The sequence below is a fragment of the Arachis hypogaea genome, chromosome 18 (genome assembly GCF_003086295.3).
Source record: "Arachis hypogaea cultivar Tifrunner chromosome 18, arahy.Tifrunner.gnm2.J5K5, whole genome shotgun sequence".
Taxonomy (NCBI): Eukaryota; Viridiplantae; Streptophyta; class Magnoliopsida; order Fabales; family Fabaceae; genus Arachis; species Arachis hypogaea.
The window spans coordinates 9737440-9759072 of NC_092053.1; the positions used below are offsets into that span (position 1 = coordinate 9737440).

Genomic DNA, 21633 nt, shown 5'->3' on the forward strand with positions numbered 1-21633 from the left:
TGTAGGAACGTGCCATCAGTTTGGACATATGTGAAAGCTCATTTACAACGTCCTTGAGTGACTCAGCAAGCTTAGATGGCTCAGAAGGACCACTTTCAAGATCACTGTTAACTGACATGGCTGGCATTGAGCTTTTTCCTTTGTTTCCTTTTCCGATTCCAGAAACTCTGCCTCCTTTGATGGTAGACACCCTGTTTTCTACAGGCTCATTCATTAAATCAACATGAAAATATTCAAAGATACATGTGAGAAAAATACCATAAGGTAGATTTACCTTTTTTCCACTACGTACGCAGTCCCACATATGATGAACCATTAAATATGCAAATGAAATAGATGAAGAGATGAGAATAGCAAACAGAACCAGGGTATCACAAACTGTTACTCTCTGAAAGGAACCGCTTTGTGGCATCAGAATGTGGTTGATAATGTGGTGAAGGAGATCTCTTACTGGACCAAGTTCCTTATGAGTCAGAACAGTACCATCCAGTGCAAAGAAATTCTCACAGACTTGGGTTAGAGCAATCTGGTAGGAGATTCCAACTTGAGAGTCCCACTTTCCTAACATATATGTTGTGGCTCCTTCATCAGTATATCCTAAGGCAGTGCTGATGGTCTCTCTATTCAGAGTTAAATGAATCTTCTTGACATAAGAATGAATCGCTCTGTCATGGTACATCATGTTCGTGTAGAACTCGCGAACAAGATTTAGATAAATCGACTTTTGAATCTTGAACAAGAGAGTCCACTTGAGATTATCAAACAGAGCAATGAAGTTAATTTCTTTTGCACTCAGGGTTTCCAGATTCACTATGTGAGAGGCACACAAATTTCGGTTAATCAGAACTTGACCATGGAACTCGTAGGCAGCACAAGAGTTAAACCGTGCTGGATCAAAGTGGGAGTGATTCTTGTTGAACTTATTCTTGAAGTCTAGAGAATCCAGATTTGGTGGTTCTCTAGTGTTGCGTAGAACATAGCCTTTTTAATGCTAAGAGCTTCGGCCAGATGGATGAGGAGTTGATCACCTTGGGGGTGAAGGGGGTGGAGAGGATTGTGAAGCTTCTTCTTCGACCATTGGCTCTTTCTCTTTTCCAACCTTTTTACGAGAAGAGGTCCTCTGAGCAATTACTTTCCTCCCTATGGCTTCGGTTGATTGTGAAGAAGGAAAAGAAGATGAAGTAGAATGTATATGGATATGGGTGTGTGTTTGGGGAGTAGAAGAGGATGGGGGAATTTCGGAGGCAGGGGTTCGGTTACTTCTTCTAGGTGCCAACTTCCTTTTCATGATAGAAAAATGAAGAAGAGGGTGAGAAGATAAAGGAATGGCCGAATGAATTGGTGAATGGAGAGAGGTTATAACTGCATTTAATGCTGAGTAGAGAGAGGGATAATAGAAAAATGGACAATTAATGGAGCGGTTTTCATCAAGGAAATATTTTTAAAAATTAAAAGTAACTAAAAGATCTTTTCCTTGAATCAAGGGAGAGAGTATGAGAAAAGATTTTGATTTGACATTAACTCCCCCTATAAATATATGATGTGATAACCTCCAAAAAATAATTTAAAAAATGAAGAAATCAAACGAGTCAGAGTCATGGGATGGGTCAAAAAGGTTTGGTAGGCCTTATGTTCAATAACGCTGGTGATCAATCTCCCTTATTTCCTTGCTTGTTCACTACCTTTCCAGATTTGTCTCCTTCCAACCTCATTCTTTTCAAATTGAGCAAGCTCGTCTTCCATGGCTTTAACCCATGAGGGGTCTTCAAGGGCTTGCTTTACATTGAGAGGCTTTAATTGGGACAAGAGAGCAACATTGCTTTGTTCAACTTGCTTCTTGCTTGAGGATCTAGTGGTCACGCCTTGGGAAGGATCACCAATAATAAAATCATGGGGGTAACCCTTCATAAACTTTCATTCTCTTGGCCTTTGAGGTAAGGATCTGCCTTGATGAGCTTCAGCAATCTGGTCTGTTCCAGATTCTTTGATTAGTTCAGGAGACAAAATTAAAATGTCTCATCCATCCTGATGAGACATTTTTGGATGGACAGGTTCTTCACTTGGGACAGTTTTGGGATTTTCTTCACTGACTTCCTGGTTGACAATATCTTCACCACCTACATCATCTTCTACCACAACACTGAGAATTGAATTAGTATCACAAAAGGACACGTGTATGGATTCCTCTATGGTTCTATGTTCCTTGAGGTAAATTCTATATGCTTTGCTAGTGGTGGAGTATCCAACAAACATTCCTTCATAGGATTTTGGATCAAATTTTTCAAGATTTTCTTTATTGTTAAGCACAAAGCATTTGCATCCAAAAATGTGGAAATACTTAAGATTAGGAGGAGTTCCTTTCCATAGCTCATAAGGAGTTTTCTTTAACCCTTTTCTAATGATAGTCCTATTCAAAATATAACAAGTTGTATTTACAGCTTCATCCCATAAAAATTTTGGAACCTCATTTTCACAAAGCATAGCCCTAGTCATTTCTTGAAGGCTTCTATTCCTTCTTTCAACTATCCCATTTTGTTGAGGAGTTCTAGGACATGAAAAATTATGAGCAATTCCAAAATCATCACAGAAATTTTCAAAATCTTGATTTTCAAATTCTTTTCCGTGATCACTTCTCAAGTGGACAATTTTCAAATCTTTTTCATTTTGAATTCTTTTACAAAGAGTTGAAAAAGCATGGAAAGCATCATTCTTATGAGCTAGGAAGAGTACCCAATCGAATCTAGAGTAGTCATCCACCACTACCAAACCATAATGTTTACCTCCTAAACTTTGAGTTCTAGTTGGACCAAAAAGATCAATATGCAACATTTTCAATGGCCTCTTGGTAGAAATTCCATCTTTTGGTTTAAAAGATGATTTTACTTGTTTGCCTAATTGACAAGCATCACAAGTAATATCTTTATCAAATTTAATGTTTGGAATTCCTCTTACCAAGTTTTTCTTAACAAGCTTAGAAATTTGGTACATGCTTGCATGACCCAATTTCTTATGCCACAGCCATTTTTCAAATTCAAGTGATGTAAAGCATGTCACCTTTTGATCTTTTAAATCCTCAAGAGTCAATCCATACACATTATTACATCTTTTGACTTCAAACAATATTTCACCAAAATTTTCACAAATAACTAAGCAATCTAATTTTCTAAAAATAACTTCATTACCAAGATCACATATTGGCTCATGCTTAGTAAGTTGTGTTTCAAACCATCAACAAGTAGAACATCATTTATGAAAGAAGAGAAACTTTTATCAACTTTTTCAATGGCTATTATTTTTCCTTTTCCATTATCACCGAAAGTGACAAATCCTCCATCATATTCATCAAGCTTAATGAAGAAGGTTGCCTTTCCAGTCATATGCCTAGAGCATCCACTGTCCATATACCACATATTGTCCTTTCGCTTGGATGCTAGGCAAACCTACAAAATAATCTCAAGTGACCTTAGATATCCAAATCTTTTTGAATCCTTTGACATCAAACCATCTTCTTTGTCCCAATCTATTGTAATCACAAACAATTTTACAAACTTTATTTCCAATCATTCTTTCACTAAAGAAACATTGAATAGGAAAATGACCATTCCGATTGCAAAATCTGTAAAATCTATGAGTTGCTGTTTTCACAAAGCTTGTTGGGTTTTGAAACCTTACATCATTTGAAGATGACGCTATATTTGCAAAATAAGGTTTTTCAACAGATTTTGTAGTTTTATTAAAACCCAAACCAGCTTTATCATAAAGAGGTTTTTGACTAGTCAAGAGTTGATTTAAATTTTCTAAACTTTGTGCAAAGTTGGCTAGGTCTTTCTTAAGCCTTTTTATCTCTTTATGCAGCCACTCATTTTCTTCAAAATAATTCAGATTTGCAGTTACAGAATGGTGGTATTCACAGCTTTTAAGTTGAGTTTTTAACTGCTTGTTTTCTTCAACAAGTTCAATAGCAGTTTCAGCCTCCCTTAATTTATCTTTGAGAAAACTATTTTCAGCTTTTAAAATAGAAATTTGAGACTCAAGATCTTGGTTTTCATTCAGGAAGCATTTGATTTTTCCAGAAAGATGGTCAATCATGAGATGAAGGTCTTCAGTGTCAGGGTTATGAAAAACTACCTGCTCTACGTGATCGGCCATGAGGCAGGTTTGAGACTTGGTTTCTGATTCATCATCTTCCTCAGAGTCATTTTCCAAGTCTTCCCAAGAAGCCATGAGTCCCTTTTTCTTTCCCTTTTTCGGCTTCTCCTCCTTCTTTAGTTTTGGGCAATCAGATTTGAAGTGCCCAGCCTCTTTGCAGTTGTAGCAGATCACTTTGCTGAGATCCTTATTCCTTGAGCTACTTCCTTTGTTTTTCTCTTTTAGCTTCACTATTTTCCTGAATTTCTTAGCAAACAAAACAAAATCATTTTCAAATGAGTTATCACTGGATTCATCATCCAGAGGGTTAGTAACAAATTTTAGGGCTATTCCTTTCTTTTCTGAATCTTTTTTCAAATATGTGTTTTCAAAAGCAAGTAAATTTCCTCCAAATCATCATAAGTCATAGAATCAAGGCCATTACTCTCAGAAATTACTATTGCCTTAGTTTTTCACTCTTTTATGAGACTTCTCAAAATTCTCCTTACAAGCACAGATTCAAGATACGTGATTCCCATAGCATCCAAGCCATTAATGATGATGTTGAATCTTTCAAACAGTTCATCTATCGATTCTCCTTCCTTCATTGAGAACATTTCATATTCTCTATTCAGCATGTCTATTCTGGTCTTTTTTACTAGGGTTGTGCCTTCATGAGTGATTTGAAGTTTGTCCCAGATTTTCTTTGCCGTTGTGCATCTTGATACCTGTCGGTATTCCTCGAAGCTGATTGCACAGTTGAGCAAGTTGATAGCTTTGGCGTTGAGCTCCACCTTTTTTCTGTCTTCTTCAGTCCAACTGGCTTCATTCTTAAGAGACACCACACCATCAGCTCCTGTAGTGGTTGGAAATTGAGGACCTTCTAGAATTATCTTCCACAGTCTATAATCTACTGATTGGACAAAAATCTTTATTCTTTCCTTCCAGTACGTGTAGTTCTTTCCATTAAAGAGAGGAGGTCTGTTGCTTGACTGTCCTTCTATCAAAGTATAGGCCACCAGGTTTGAGCCACTGTTATCTGCCATCAGGATCTTTTCTCCAAGCTGCAAAGCTTGATCTCTTTGAGACCAAGCTCTGATACCAATTGATGGTAATCAGTGGCTAAGAGAAGGGGGGTTGAATCTTAGCCCCTTTTTGCTGAGTAATACTTACTGCCTTTCAAATTAGCTTCAGGAGATTTTTCTGCGTTTTGTCCCATAACCAGACACAAGACATTTTCTTTTTGTCTCGTACCCAGTCAGGAGATATTTTTCAATTTTGTCTCCTTAGCAACAGAAACAGAAATGGAGTAGAAGAGAAAGAGAGAATCACACCACGAAGTATCCTGGTTCAGCTGCTAAGTGCAATGCAGCCTACGTCCAGTCTCCATCACAACAATGATAGAATTTCACTATAATCAAACAGATTACATACACCAATTCTCCCTAGGAACTACCCTTCCTATCCGGGACAAGTCCAGAATCTATCCCCAATCCTGAACTTGACTTGGTCACCTACCAAGCTTTCAACCGCTAAGTGCTAACCCAACTTGTAAGGGGATTCCCACAGAATCATGATACACAACTCATAGATGTACAAAGGACTTCTAAGACACCTATGGCTTTTTCTTTAATTTTGTACACTCTGCTTTTTTCCACTCACTGGATTTTTCTTACAAACCTCACACTGTTTGTCTTTTTCACCATGAGACTCACACAGACAAAACTAAAGAAAATACAAAATGAAACACATTGAAGGAGAAGAACTTCTGTTAGCTTGGGTAGCTATGAGCTCTATACTTACTCTCCTTGTCTCAAGCCTTGGTTGTTCACCCTTATTATAGAAGGGGAAGCCTCCAAAGTTGAAACGGTTCAACCGAGCCAACTTCTTCTTCTTCAGCTTCAAAATCGGTTCAGACAGAGAGAAGAGAGAGGAAACCGAAAGCTAAAACCAACATGCAATTACCTCTCTCTTATACCTTTTCTTCAAGCTTCATCAATCTGAGTCTTCCATCTTGACTTGGTCCCCAAGAAGGATTTCTAACCCTTGATGAACACTTGATCCTTGACAACTTCTTCTGCTCCACTTCTGTTTCCTCCTCCACGTAGCTACAGTAGCTACCTTCTGTGATGGATGAACAAAAAGTAGAAACGAGTCATACCACATGGATCTTCTTCTCTGACCGAAATGAATTGCTTCCATTTCTAGTTATGGAGATTTTGAGGCTTCCTCACCACATCTTACCTTTAGTGGTAAAGATCTCAGCCACGCCATACTAGAAATCTTCTTTTTGTAAGGGCCATCATCACCTTGGCCGCTTGCCTCTTCATAGCTTCTGTTCTTCTTTCTCTGATAGCTTGCATCTGCTTCCTTTCCTGTCAGTGAAGTGACCGAAACAAAAGAAAGAGAAGAGAGAGAACAGATAAAAGCTTTTAATGGAAGTAAAGGAAGAAATTAAAATGAATTAAATTTCCACTTTCCAAAATTTCCGTGCCTAATAACGTGTAATGTATTAATGGCAATCAAATCAATGTAAACTTTCTCTCTCATATTACCAATGTAATTAAAAACCAAGGTTAATTGAATTTGAATTCCATTCCTTAGTGGGAGTAGGTATCCGTGGAAAGCACGCAACCTTTGCTTTCCCTCTTCTTCCAATTTCGGACCAACCCTTTTGTTGGATCAAAAGAAAATTGTTTTGGCCTTCTCATTATTTTTCTGGTCCAACTGATATAATAATTCAGCCACATATCATATAGCATTTTTGCACAAAGCTAAATCTATTTTCTTAGCACATTTGGGCTTTAATTTACATTAAGCCCAATAATCAAAATCTGCACATAAAGCAAAAATTATTAAGCACATATTTTTAAAACAAAATTAAATTAATAATTTCTAATAACAAATTTTAATAATGTTTGATCATCATATTAATTTGGAGTTTTCCAAACTCATCAAGGGTTATGCTAGATAACCAATGACTTTCTTGAATAATATGAATAATGGGCCTTAAAATTGACTCAATTCAAGTAAAACACACTACACTCCAAATTACTCACCTAAATCTTAATATTAGAATAACCATCTACACACCTAGTGAATTGAACATCCGAACACCTAATGAATTGAACATCCAATATATCCATTGTTGACATTATTTAATATTTTCATTGTCTACCTATATTTTTCCTTAATTAAATCTACTCAGTTTAGGTAAACAACTTAATTAAGCTCCTTTTGACAAAATAGTTTAAACAATAAATGGCTATATTAAAAGTAGTTTATAAATAAGTTATTTTGTATTTGAGTTTTTAACTTTAAAAGTACTTATTTTATAGAAATGTGATAAAAAGTAGTAGTATTATGAAAGAAGTCATATTTTTAACTTCTCTATAAGCTCCTAAATAGCTTCTTTAAAAATTGTAATTTAGTTTTGAAAATTACACCAAACATTAATACTACTACTTTTCATAAATCAAAAACTAAAAAAAAATACTTTTAAAGTTTCCAAACGAATCCTTAAATCATTTAAGGATTCTTATTTATCAATTTCACATCATTAACTGTAGCTCAGTTCCTATCTAAACCAACACTTATACTCTTATCTTTGAGTTTATAGTCACTAATCTATATCGTAGCTATAGCGTAAGTTTTTCTATATGAACTAATAAGGGTATATTTTCTTTGGGTGATCGAAAACAGGCTGGGAAATTGTATAAACAATCTTCATCTTCATGTGTAAATTTCCGTTAAATTTATCTATATACCATTTTTAACCTTGTTTTAGTCGATTTTTTGTTTTATTGTTAATAATAAATAAATTATTAATTTTTAAATTTTATTTTATAATCTTAATTTAAGTAATGAAAAGGTAATTATTTTTTAGATATCTTAAGATTTTAATTGTAGTTTTAAAAATAAAATTAAAAATAAAAAATATATAAAATATCGAGAATACAATAAATATAAAAATTAAAAAATAAAAAAATAAAAAAGAACAAATAGTATATATTAAACACTATAAACAATAAAACAAACATAACAATGGTTACTAACTATACAAAATATATTAACAAAAACATTTAGAATCAATTCTTAATCCCATGATTCGAGTGATAAATGTTACAAATAAAATTAAAAAATAGATAACTTAACGTTTTTCATCTCTTCTTAATTAAAGACAATGCCTTTAACTCTATCTAATTTTTTTTTATATAATATCTTTTATTCTGGCGGTCACGAATTAAAATTTTATTTATTATAAATTTATTGTTAGTCAATAAATTAATTATTGTATACTTAAAATAGAATTTAAATTTTTTATTTTATTTTTTTTTCTCTTATCAAGTTATATATTATATGTTAGTTTTTATCATTAAAATATTCTAATTTTATTCACTGATAAATTAATTAGGGTGTCACTTAAATAAAGATGTCTGAAATATTTTTTAAAGATGTTTTTTAATAATTAAATTTAACATATATAATAAATTAAATCGTGTTTTATTTTTGTCAAAATTATCCCAGATAAATTAATTTGACCGAAAAAATAGTGAATCAAATTTTGATCGGTCTAAATTAATATTATTTTTATAAAAGATGACTACAATATCTTTATTATAAAAAATAACTAAAATATTCCTATTATATATATATCAAAAACTCTAAATCCTAACCCTATAACGATAGAAAAGTAAAGAGCTAGAATTTAGAATTATTAAAATTAATATATATAATAGGAGTATTTTAGTCATTTTTTATAATAAAAATATTGTAATCATTTTTTATGAAAAATAATATTAATTTAGACCAATTTAAGATTTAATTCATTATTTTTTTATCAAATTAATTTTTTTGATCTAATTATAACAAAAATAATACCGTCTAATCGATTATACGTGTTAACATTTAATTATTAAAAAATATCTTTAAAAAAATATTTTAGATATCTAAATGGCTCCCAATTATTATTAGACCCACTCAATTTAATTAACTTGGTCTAATTAATCATTTGATAGTCTGCAATTCCTTCTAATATACTCTGAAAACCAATAAGGGACAATTTAATTAATTAATTAATTAATTAATTAATTCATATGCAATGTATATGCACCGCTTCCATAATTTTCCATTACTCGTGGACTTATCCAAAAGTTTTGGTGTCTCTTTCACTCTGGCCATGATGACGTCATATTCATCAATATGTACCATAATAAACAATGGTATCACTCCCAAACTACGAGTCTATAGCATTTGGTATTGTGTGATCTGCACAAAACAATGTGCGGTGCTTCAATGAAAGCATTCACAGACAATTATTGTAAACCGAACTTCACTCCTATCGGAAGTAATCAACCATGCATCACCCCAAAGAGAAAAGCTCCATTAAAGAAACCATATGGGTCCACCTACCCCATAAAACGACAAAATTAGGTTTTGTTGTTATTAGTTGCAAGTCATTTTTTTCTTTTTCTTTTCTAAAAAATGACATTTGCATATGAATATCTGTTTTGTTTTTAATAAATTACTAATTATATACTAAATATTATAATAAATATTTTTATATATAATAAGTGATTTGATGATGAAGATCTCTTTAAATTTGGGAGAAAAATATTTTAAAAGAGATTTTTTATTTGTAAAAATATTTTTAGATTAAAAAAATCAAATTTATTTAAAGAAGAAGAGATATCTTATTATATTACAGCATATTTTTATAGTTTTAGAAACACAACAAATTCATATTTATTTCTATTTTTATTTATTAAAATTATTTATAATCGAATATTGTATTTTTTTAATTTATAATTTAACATAAAATTCATGTTTTTCGTACGATTATAAATATCATTTGACTATTTTTATGAATAAAATGCTTTCCTCTGTTTAAACAAATATATATATCTTTTTATTTTGTTATGAATTTTATATGAAAACTTGATTTAATAAGTAATTTTTTATATATTGGCTTATTTTTATATGGTCTTCACATTTTTAACGTATTTTATTGACTCTGAAATTCAATAGAAATTTAGGCAACTATATATATCATTCCTCTGTTATTTTCTTTTACATATCTTGGTATTTTTTCATTTGAGAAAATAAAGACAAAACGTGTGTTAATGCATGCAACTAATAAGAATTAATGAAAGTTAAAATAACAATAATGATAACACGTGGCTACACGATCCAAAAATCCAAACCACCTGTAATAATAAAACAACAGGCTCTATGGTTTTCCACCAAAAGTGCCAGTTAAGTCACTCTTTATTATCTCTATATAAACTGCTTCTTACTCAAAGTTTTGTGAGTCACTCATATCATAGCAACATTATACCATTGATAACAGTTTCAACTACTTTTCAAGCACCAAAAATGTGTCGTGGAGTTATGGCTGTTGCATCCACCACTGTTGGAGTGATGGAGGTGCTGAAGGATCAAGGCTATTGCAGGTGGAACACCACCATGAAATCAGTTGCCCAAGGTGCCAAGAACCATGTCAAGTCATCACAACACAAGGCTGCTAATAATAGCAACAATAACAACATCTCTCACCAATCTTCTTCTTCTTCCATGATTGCTAATAATAACAAGTTAAGAGATGAGATTGATGAGATTGAACACATGAAGAAGGCTGAGGAGTCTCTTAGAACCGTCATGTATTTGAGCACGTGGGGTCCTAACAGTTAGTTTCAAAGGTTGAAACTTGAAACCAAACCATATATAGATATATGGCTGAGGGGGCTCATAATAGTAGCAATAAGATTATGTGTTACTCTTAGCTTGGATGTAAGTTGAATGTGATATGATGAATGAGTATGAATTTGCTATGCCAATTATTTGTAACATTTTCAATTCGTGCTTTATTAGTTATTTATTTCTACTGCTACTATTCTTAATTATTAAATAATGAACTTAAGCGCTCCCGTCAAAGATAACATATAGCTTGTGGAACCATTGTTGGAGTAATAATTTGATTGACTTATATAAATCAAATCACTTTTATATTTTGGACTTAGATTAATTAAACGCCAATATTGATTAGTCGATTACTTATGCTTAAATGATTTTAATGTACTTTATATGTATTGTTGTTATTGAGCATATTGATCGAACCTGTTAGATCAAAGCACTAATTAAACTCAACGTGTAGATTTTGGGTTTTTGTTTTATTTATATCATCATTAAAATGGATGGTTTTAGCTCATGCATTTTGATTGACATAAGGAGAGATCTCTTAACCTAATCCTATGTATATAGACAACTATCACACCATTGAGAGACACAATACTCATTTGGCTACTATTCTTGGAAATTAGAAGAACTCTTTTTCCCTCTTTGGCCATATTCAAAGGACCAACCGACCAAGCAAGAATGAGAATTAAATTAACTCAGTTGCTTAAGCCAAATTGGATAATATCCACCTAAACTTGTTTTTGTAAATTTATGTTCGCAATTCATAAATGGGATTTCACTTTAAAATTCAATAAAGTGGTATCAAGGTTACGTTCTTTTAATTTTTTATTTAGGATGTTTATATCAGAGTCATATTGCAAGAATTTGGTGATTTAAGAATTCGTTTGCAGAACTTCTGGATAGATATTTTACATTTGAACAAAATTCTTTTTCAGTTAAATTTTTTTTTTTAGTTGTTCTGGAACAATTATAAACTCTAAAAAAACAAAAACCTGATTTTGTTTCTGGTGTCAACATGCTAGGGAGTGGTCCTGTTTATGGGATCAAATTATGTTCTAAAAGAAAATATTGAAATTCCATCAATCTCATAAGTATCATACTAAATCCTATCAATAGAATCACTTTTTTTCTAGAAATACGAGACATTAAGTCATACTTTAGTTTTGGATGTTTATATTATAACAAATATTATTGTATTTCGAAAAAAATACAGAGTGCAGTGTTTTTTGAATTTTAAATTCTTAGTCCTAGTTTTAAATTTTAAATGTTAAATCCTAAATTTTAAATTCTAAAATTAAAATTAAAATTTATATAAAATATAATGCATAAAAAATTAAAATTTGTTTAATTAACAAAGATGATACTACTCTTTACTTAATAAAAACTGGATGAAACTAATACTATAGGGTCATATGACACATACTGCAAGATTTTGGTGGTTTAAGAATTTGTTTGCGTTTGTGTAAATCCTAAGAATTTGGATTATATTCAATATAATCGAAAATATTAGGAATGTCCTCCCCATCAAAATCCTTAATTTACCTCAGCTTTGTTGCCAAGCAAATTTTATTGGTAAATTCAACTGAGGTTCTTTTTTTGGGCCAGGAACCGAGGGTTGAATATGGATATACGTCAACAAGGCTATTATTATGTGAAGCCCAATGCAACCAATTGCGTGTGACAGGCCCATTCTGGCCCAAAATTCTCTAATTTTCTCACCATAATTAAATTCTAATTAAACGATGAAATTATCTTTTAATTTGTGTTTTATTAATAATATGATTCTTAAAAGTTTTCAATCTCTTCACTGTATTTGCTGATGCCAAAAAACAATGTGCGGTGCCGCACAAAACAAAAGCCTACTCGGCAACTCATCATATATCAGAAATAATGAAATACATCATCTCCATCAATAAAAATGCTTTATATACTCAAAAAGGAAAAGGGAGTTTCACAAAAGAAAAGAAACCAAGATGTAACTCATTAGCAACTGCATTGGGTCCACACCGTCCACTATTACTAAAAACAAAAATAGGTTTCGTTTTTCGCAAATTATTTTTCTTACATTATCTTCATATTTTTCTTTTTGAGAAAATTAAAATAGAGACAAAGAATGTGTGTTAAGATATCTGTACCATCCACAGTACATACATAAATAAAGAAAATAATATAATAAAAAAATTATAAATAGAGATAGAAATAAATAAGAAAACATGTGGCTATCGACAACATCCAAACCACCTGTAATAAAACAACAGGCTCTGGTTTTCCTCAAAAATCGAAGTGTTATTCTCTATATAAAGCAGTTATTGTTGTTGAAAGTATTCTCAATCATAGCAACATTTTCTACCATTGATGATTACATAGTTTCAACTACCACTTAAACACCGAAATGTGTCGCGGAGTTATGGCTGTTGCATCCACCACTATTGGAGTGGTGGAGGTGCTGAAGGATCAAGGCTATTGCAGGTGGAACACCACCATGAAATCATTAGCTCAAGGTGCCAAGAACCACGTGAAATCAGCACAACAGAAGGCTAATAGCAACAAGAAGAAGATGCCTCAGCAATCTGCTTCTGCTTCCTCAGTGATTGCCAATAAGCTGAGAGATGAAATTGATGACATTGAGCACTTCAAGAAGGCTGAGGAGTCTCTTAGAACTGTCATGTACTTGAGCACTTGGGGTCCTAATACTTAGTCTTATTAATATTTACAACATGTTACAACTCTCTCCCTTATTAAATAATTGTTTATCTGAAGAGGTTTTAGATACATAATTTTAATAATGGAGAGAATATATAGCTGAGTGCTTATAAGTTATAAAAGCACTCAGCATCACTGGTTAAGGAATAAAATTCTGCATGGTTTTTGATATGTACTTTTTGTTTATGGTGTGTTGTTGGTTGAGTTATGTTTTTACTTTTAGCATGGATGTGAGTTGCTTTGAATAAGTATAAATTTGCTATCTCAGTTGGTAAGAGTTTTTCTTATGCTTTAATTTGTTGTTACTACTTACTATACTATACTATCATTAAACTTTCCTCTCCATTTGTATTTTTGTTTCATAACCTACTTAAGCGCAACCTTTTCAAGGAGTGCTATAAGGTAATGAACTTCAAAGGATATTAGGTGTTTCCCTTCATGCACTGTTTTTGTGGACAGTAACCAAACGTGTATTAATGCACGCAAATTAACTAATTAATTATGTAAAAGTGTAGTATATTTTGCCAAAAATCTCCCGAAGAAATTTTGATATCATTATTTGGAGAGTTGTAATCCCTTCTCAAAAGAGTGTAATATCATCAATATATACTAACAGGAGTATCTTAGCTTCGTTAGGTAAGTAATCATAAAATATGTTATGGATAAATAGAATAGTTTAATTAAATTATTATTTATACTACATTTCATTTGGATTGTTACTGATGAGGCATAATTTTTCGAGAAATCTAATCTTTGGAATCCATGTAATAATGCAAATATCGTTTAGTAATTAATAAGAGAATGCGTGAACATCATATATCAAAATAAAAATCAAAGCTGATATAATATTATGTTGAAATAATGTTATGATTATCATACGTAAATAAGATTATTAGAAAAATGATTTTAATTATCCAATTGAAATCTTATGTAGCCATATCTCTTATCCACACACTCATGCTCACATTAGAGTCGTATGTGATGATAAGCTAAAAGTACTGAATGTCGGCATCACCGAATTAATGAGCTTGCTATACATATTAATCTTCATCTGCATCATTCCTTTCTTTGAATCGAAGTAATTTGAGCTCCCAAGTATTGTAGCATATAGGTGATATTGTCAGTCTTACTCACAAAAACCACGGGCGAAGTTATTGTGGGATAGAAGATAGAGCACTCAAACGCTCCCAAGAAACATTACCATTATATTTTGTCCCTTTCAAGGACTAATGAGCCATGGCATCTTAGCTAGTGTGGACCCTGTGGTCCTACCTAGTCCTACTGCACCCACTTCTATTTTTGAGCGCACATGCAGCATTCAATCTAATCTCGAATATGAAGTATTACTAAATTTATACTCAGAATCCACCAGCTAGAATTTGCAAACTTATGTACTATGATAATAGGGCATTTGCTTAAATTTTTCATGGGGCTCTTTACGTTGCATCCCCCTTTGAAAACTGGTATCTAGACGGATAAACACTGCAACTTCACTCAGTGACACTTTGGTGACATTTCACTTGATCATAGATTCATAGTCAACCCATTGGCTGACTAGAATCCTCCACTGTTCAAAACCTTTCGGAGGTAGAGCTTAAGAGAAAACCACATCTCAAAAACTAAGTATAAGAATCTAAGGCTGTAAGAGAAAACCACATCCACAAATTTTGCCAAAATAACAAAATAGCCCAGAAACACCGGAGCACTAACTAAAACAAAAAACTTGAATAAGAGTTTGTAAAATAATAACAGGTAAGTGGATCCATGATTTAGACTTAAGCATGTCCTAAGCAGAACTAGTCTCTCTAACAAAATTGTCTTCGCATAAAAAAAACTGTGACTTGTGAGGATCATTTACTTCTTGTCTTCCTTTTCTGCTTCAGCAGCCTTCTTGAGTCTAGCACCATAATGCTTCTTGTTTGTGCGTTCAAGACGGAGCTTGTAATAAGCCTTAAATGCCTTCATTTCATCTGTAACCTTAACAAGCTCAACAGATGGTTTCTCCCTCAAAATGGGCATGTACGAGCCCTGCACTTGGGTTGCATTTGCTAGTTCCTCGGCAGTAGAATCACCAGCCTACAATATATACATCATATCAATTTTCAACACATTTTGCAAAATTGAAATAAAAACTGAAGACCAAATCGCTCCCTTGGTAAAAAAAAGATAGTTTAAAACTTTGTATTACCTTGACCTTCTTTGCACGCCTTGGGAACACAACTAACTTTGCCTTGTATGTTTTCAGCCTCTGCACATTAGCCTGCATACTTTCTAATGAACGATTCTTGCGACGGTGATCAACGGCAATGCCAATGGTTGGAGCGAGCTTTTTGGGAATCCCAGCAGCCTATGACGATGTATAACAAGATTAGGTAACATAATATCAATACTGATGGCTTAGGAGCAAGAATTTTCAAATTCTTACATAGTACAACATGCCAGAATCTTCATCCTAAGAATCTAAAGAAAATCATGCAATATTGATTCAATAACTGCAATTCATAATAAGAACGGTCCCAGAAACCATATTTTTTATGATCAATCTTCAACAAACCATGACTCAGTAACGCATAGATTAAGTGCACTAACAATGCAATCATCTTCCTCTCCGCAACATCAGTATTCCAAATAATTCAATCATATTTTGCAAGCCAGAAAAAAAAATATTTACAGAACACAATCAGCCTATGATGATGTATAACAAGATTAAGTAACATAATATCAACAGTGATGGCTTAGGAGCAAGAATTTTCAAATTTTTACAGAGTACAACATGCCAGAAGCTTCATCCTAAGAATCTAAACAAGAATCAGGCAAGATTGATTCAATAACTGCAATTCATAATAACAACGGTCCCTGAAACCATATATTCTAGGATCAATGTTCAAAAAACCATGAGTCAGTAAAGCATAGATTAGGTGCCACTAACAATGCAATCATCTTCCTCTCCACAACATCACTTCCTACACTGGCTACTGTACCTTGAGTTCTTCGAGAGAAAATCCTTTGCCAGCTCTGACTTTCATGTTGTATTTCAAGGTTTGGCCATGAACAATTGGCCTGAGAGATCCAGCAGTAGGCCTGGGAAAGATCTTAACAGCTTTCTCCTGGCGCGCTGCGAAACAAATAGAATCAACATTTGAAGGAATCAAATTCAAAGAAACTAATTAACCAGCATGAAACTTAGCCAAATCTATTGGTAATCCAAAAATGAAATCTGAACTGAATTACCTAAGCGTCTTCTGGTCTTCCTAGCTGGTTGATTGAACCAGGTCTTGACATAGTTCTGCCAATGCTTACGGAAATGTCCATTAGGGATAACATTGTTGTGCTTCACCATCGCTTAATTGCCTAAATTACAATACAAATTCGCCAAATTATATAAAACTGTTCATAAAACACTTCAAAGCTTATATATCGGATTAGCAGGTGTTCGTACCAGAAAATGTGCTACGGCCGAGAGAGAGAGAGAGAGCTCCTGCGCCGCCGAGCCTGTAACTGTCTACTCTCCTCTTCTCGGTTCTGTGAGCTCTTCTCTTTGCGGAGTTGGAGTTTATTTTTTTATCAACTTTGTTTGTGGATTTAGGGTTTGGGTTTTAGTTTTAGATTTGGATCCAACGGAAAATGGATCTGGATTTGGAATTGAGTTGTTTTTTTTTTTTTTTTGGTGACTGGATTTGGAATTGAGTTGTAACTTCTCTTTCAATTATATGACATTTGGGTTTTTTTTTTTTTTAATTCTTTTGAAAAAATTTGGGTTATTGAAAGTTGTAACATAGAAAATTGATGGGACATAAAAAACAAAACATAGAAGATTACCAAAGAAAAAATAATCATAGAAAATTAACTTATGAATTTTGATATATGTTTATAAAATTATTAGGTATATGCAAAAATCAGCTATTATATATTATGAGTTTAATTTTAATCCATTGACTGTGTAAAATATTTTATACGTAAAATCTTGTATATTTTTTTGGATAATTATTTACGTAATTAATGTAAAAAGCAGTATTTTTGTTATCATTGGATACATGTATAAAACTACTTTATACTAAAAGTGTATCAAAATTAAATTAATATATTATTTGTATATAAATATATTATTTTATATATTTATAATATATTTTGTATTTTCATATACATTTTATATAAATAACTATATTTTTATATTTGCTACAATAGTTGTATTTTCTGAACCAAAAATAACATCGAGTAATGTTAGAAAATTAATAAAATTTATTATTTTTTATTAGCTAATAATATTTAAAATGTAAATTAAAAATATTTTGTTAGATTAGACTAAAAAAATTGGACTGATAATTAAAAATAGTAATAAAAAATAATAAATTTTACTAATATTTAAACTTTTTTTAATATTATTTATATATCAAAACTAATTACTAAAATTAATTATTATATATTTGTATATAAATATATGTATAATTTAATTTATTTTTAATATATATTTTATATTTTATTATATTTTTTATTCTAATAACTGATTTTAAATTTTTAATTGCTGAATTGGATTCATTTACCATAGTTGTTTCCAAACAAGCTTCATAAGTATTCATATTTTATCAAGTAAGAAAATGAACTTATCTACTTGTTTTTATATTGTGAATTTTTATAGTGAACTTATTTTTATTATATCTACACTTTTTTGTTTTATATTGATTTGTTCATATTTTTTTAGTTACTATACACTTCTCTAGAATGGTCCATTAATTTAATTTAATTATAAAACAAGTAATGCTAAATTCAATCTTTGGCCCTTTGTAGGTCCCAATTCATATTATTCTGAATAAAAAATTGCCATGACACATCAGGAATTACTGAATTAGGATAAGGAACCACAAAACAGGAGTGTAATATAATTATTTATTATCATATATGTGACTTTCACAAGCAAGTGGTTGTTACTTAACTCCAGACTAGAGTTAACACATCTAGTCATTTTCAACTGAAAACTTCCCATAAAAAAAAAAAAGCATCAACATCTACACTATTTTATTAGAAAAACAAACAGACAAAGAAAAATCATTTTCCAGTTTTATCCTCAAGCCAAAATCAAATCACACTCTTTCTAGTTTTCCAAAACCACATGTAGAAAGCCACTGGTTTTCCCACAAACCAGGTGTGTTGCCTGTTGTATCTACCTACTATGTTATCTCACAAAAAAAGTTTCCCTATAAATAAGAGTTTCCATCTCACAATTTTCTTCAGCAGCAATCCATTCTCTAGTCTCTCAATACAATACAGAAAGCCTTCTTAATCAAAATCAGTGTTTCTGTGATCATTCATCAGTGTTAAGATGAGTAAGTCATGGATGGTGGCAGCAAGTGTGGGAGCTGTGGAGGCATTGAAGGACCAGTTAGGTGTGTGTAGGTGGAACTTTGTCATGAGAAATGCTCAGCAGCAGCTCAAGAACCATGTTAGATCCATGTCTCAGGCAAAGACCACTCTCTCATCTTCTTCTTCTGCTCTTGTTTCCACCAAATTGAAGGACAACAAGGGAGAAGAGTCCTTGAGGACTGTCATGTACTTAAGTTGCTGGGGTCCAAATTGAATGACCATAAGAGATTACTATTGTAATATAGATGCATAGATACATAGATAGATAGTGTTGATAAGTTTCTTGATGGAAATTGTAAGAGTAGATATTATTAAAGTCAGAAACTATATATGTTATTATCCATATTTCTTGCCCCTTGGATTTTTACAATTTGGTTAAAGTTTGGTGAGAAAGCTATACTCTGTGAATTAAATATTCTTGACCATGGCTGAATCAATCAATTACAACTGGCAACCTATTTTTCTGTTTTATTAGAAATCAAAGTGCTGATTAATATACTCAACTAAAATTAATAAAAGGAGGGAGAAAAAAGAAAGAAAGAAAAGGATATGTATATCATCCGTTACTCAAATAAAATCTGAAATAATGGTTTTTTGAAACAGCGTTGTACCTACTACACTTCAAATTCTTTCATAGCACAATATCAGGTGTATTTTCTGATAAAATGAATAATAAGAAAAAAAAAACTCAACCAACTGACTGGACCTGAATTGGTTTTCTTTTCCCACAACTTCTGTGTTGTCTTTTCTTTATTACTGAAATTTTTTTATTAGTAAGATCACGAATTTTAGTTAAAATAATATCTTACAGTTTTAATTAAGCATGTGTATTATACTGTTGAATAATAGGTGTAGCCAGCCCCAGCCATAATAAAATTTTAGCAGTGAATTAGAGTTATTTAATTATTGTGAAGAAAAAGTTATCAATAAAACAACTGGCTTCCCAAAAACTGGGTCTAAAGTGTCTGATTGAATATGCAAACCATGTGCCTAAATTGTCTTCAAGTGAAACCGGAATCTCCACGTGTAACTCAACCATTGGATCAAATTGGCACTTAAGTGACAAATACAAGTGTCCTTGAAACACAACAATGAAACATTCATGAACGATGACTCATCTAATTAAAACCAGAATACCACTGCCTTCACAAGCCACTGGTTTTATTTTTCAAAAATTTGGCACAAACTTCTATTTCACCAACTTTGGTACCACAAGTCCACAAGGAAGCTTCCCTAGTTCCCTTTATATATATAACACTAACCTTATGTTACTTCATCAATCAAAATACATAAGTTATTCATCACTTGTTCAGTTTTTTGGGAGAGGAAGTGAGGAACTAATACATACATACACACACAATGAGTAGCTCAGCTAGAAAGACTTGGATTGTGGCTGCTAGTATTGGAGTTGTGGAGGCTTTGAAGGACCAAGGAGTGTGCAGGTGGAACTATGCTCTTAGAAATGTTCAACAACATGTGAAGAGCCATGTCAGATCGTTTTCACAGCCAAAGCAGCAGTTTTCTTCTTCTTCTTCTTCTTCTTCTTCTTCTTCTTCTTCTTCTTCTTCTTCTGCTGCTGCTGCTGCTGCTATGGTCTCCACTACTACAGTACTCAAGAGGTCCCAGAAAGCTAAGCAATCAGAGGAATCATTAAGAACAGTCATGTACTTATCTTGTTGGGGCCCTAACTAAATGTTAGTAATGAGATCCGTTTGGGACAATAAAGCAATTTTTCATCTTTGATGCTACTAGCTAGGCCATGAACAGAAGTTATGGCTTAATTAGAATGAGATTTCTGTCTCTGCTTGCTCTATCAAGCTTTGTACAAATTGATTATTATTGTATAGTCTATGAAATGAAATGGTGTTACATGATTGCTACAATGAATTGCAGTTTCATATTATTATTGTTATTCTTCCAACCCCCACTCTCTAATCAATAGAATATTAAACCATTAATAAAGATCACAGTTGATACAACAATGTTGTCATGCTTGAGATGTGATTCTCCACCAACATAAACAAAATATCAAAAAGAAAAAAGAAACATGAACCCATATTTATTTATCTTTGGATTACCAACTGATGTTATAACTAATGTCTAATCCTAATTAAGACTCGCTCAAAATATGGTACCCAGTAAGGTGTGTCTTTAATATGATTCCATACAAATTAATAGATAAAGATCAGATTGCCAGAGATTTATATATAAAGATTCCCATCGCAAATTTTAGTATGTGGTTTACCTATTTCATTTTCTGCAGATAGTGTCTTCAGTGAGAAGATAAAGGACGAGATAAAAATTTATCCTGAAGATGTGTAAGGATAAGAGACTCTGAGCTTGTGCTGTAACCTGTCATGATGCTCGAACACGACACGTGAGGATATATATATAATATAAAGTATTTTTTGAATAAATTATAATGGTAATTTGATATTTTATTTATATTAAAATATAAATTAATTTTTTAATTATTTTTAATTATATAAAATATTTAAGCATGTTTAAGCATGTTTGGAAAAAAATTTTATTTTTTTATTAAAACATGGTTAGATACAAAAAAAACACGTCTGTCGAACGAGTGTCAATAAGTGTCGTGTCCGAAATGTATTCAACATACGAATACGGTAAATAAAAAAAAGAAAAAAGGATAAATAAGTTCCTGAACTTTTTATTCGTGGACATTTTATTCTCTCGGAATTGAAAAATACAAAACGATCCCTGACCATTCAAAACGCCATACATATG

The 21633-nt window shown here is 32.1% G+C and overlaps 4 protein-coding genes across 4 annotated transcripts; 3 read left to right on the top strand and 1 right to left on the bottom strand.

Moving 5' to 3' along the window:
* The first annotated feature begins 10381 nt into the window (after positions 1–10381).
* Positions 10382–10964, top strand: LOC112772065 (uncharacterized). Its single transcript, XM_025816947.3, has one exon. The coding sequence runs from the start codon at positions 10504–10506 to the stop codon at positions 10816–10818; it is 315 nt and encodes a 104-aa protein (XP_025672732.1). The 5' UTR covers positions 10382–10503; the 3' UTR covers positions 10819–10964.
* A 2104-nt stretch (positions 10965–13068) lies between these two features.
* LOC112771220 (uncharacterized) lies at positions 13069–13802 on the top strand. Its single transcript, XM_025815891.3, has one exon. It carries the CDS (start codon positions 13217–13219, stop codon positions 13520–13522), a length of 306 nt encoding a protein of 101 aa, XP_025671676.1. The 5' UTR covers positions 13069–13216; the 3' UTR covers positions 13523–13802.
* A 1431-nt stretch (positions 13803–15233) lies between these two features.
* Positions 15234–17212, bottom strand: LOC112771833 (large ribosomal subunit protein eL13z). The gene is made up of 5 exons (XM_025816651.3): positions 16967–17212; positions 16759–16878; positions 16509–16642; positions 15716–15874; positions 15234–15603 (listed from the first exon to the last, which is right to left on the bottom strand). Exons 2-5 carry the CDS (start codon positions 16865–16867, stop codon positions 15382–15384), a joined length of 624 nt encoding a protein of 207 aa, XP_025672436.1. The 5' UTR covers positions 16868–16878; positions 16967–17212; the 3' UTR covers positions 15234–15381.
* Positions 17213–18650: 1438 nt separating this feature from the next.
* LOC112771072 (uncharacterized) lies at positions 18651–20768 on the top strand. Its single transcript, XM_072226054.1, has one exon. It carries the CDS (start codon positions 18845–18847, stop codon positions 19097–19099), a length of 255 nt encoding a protein of 84 aa, XP_072082155.1. The 5' UTR covers positions 18651–18844; the 3' UTR covers positions 19100–20768.
* The last annotated feature ends 865 nt before the right edge of the window (positions 20769–21633 follow it).

Coding starts and splice junctions, on each gene's coding strand:
- LOC112772065 (XM_025816947.3), top strand. CDS start 10,504: ATGTGTCGTGGAGTTATGGCTGTTGCATCCACCACTGTTGGAGTGATG.
- LOC112771220 (XM_025815891.3), top strand. CDS start 13,217: ATGTGTCGCGGAGTTATGGCTGTTGCATCCACCACTATTGGAGTGGTG.
- LOC112771833 (XM_025816651.3), bottom strand. CDS start 16,867: ATGGTGAAGCACAACAATGTTATCCCTAATGGACATTTCCGTAAGCAT. Junction 16,643..16,758: donor GAAGACCAGAAGACGCTTAG/GTAATTCAGTTC, acceptor TTTGTTTCGCAG/CGCGCCAGGAGAAAGCTGTT. Junction 15,604..15,715: donor GGCGTGCAAAGAAGGTCAAG/GTAATACAAAGT, acceptor TATATATTGTAG/GCTGGTGATTCTACTGCCGA.
- LOC112771072 (XM_072226054.1), top strand. CDS start 18,845: ATGAGTAAGTCATGGATGGTGGCAGCAAGTGTGGGAGCTGTGGAGGCA.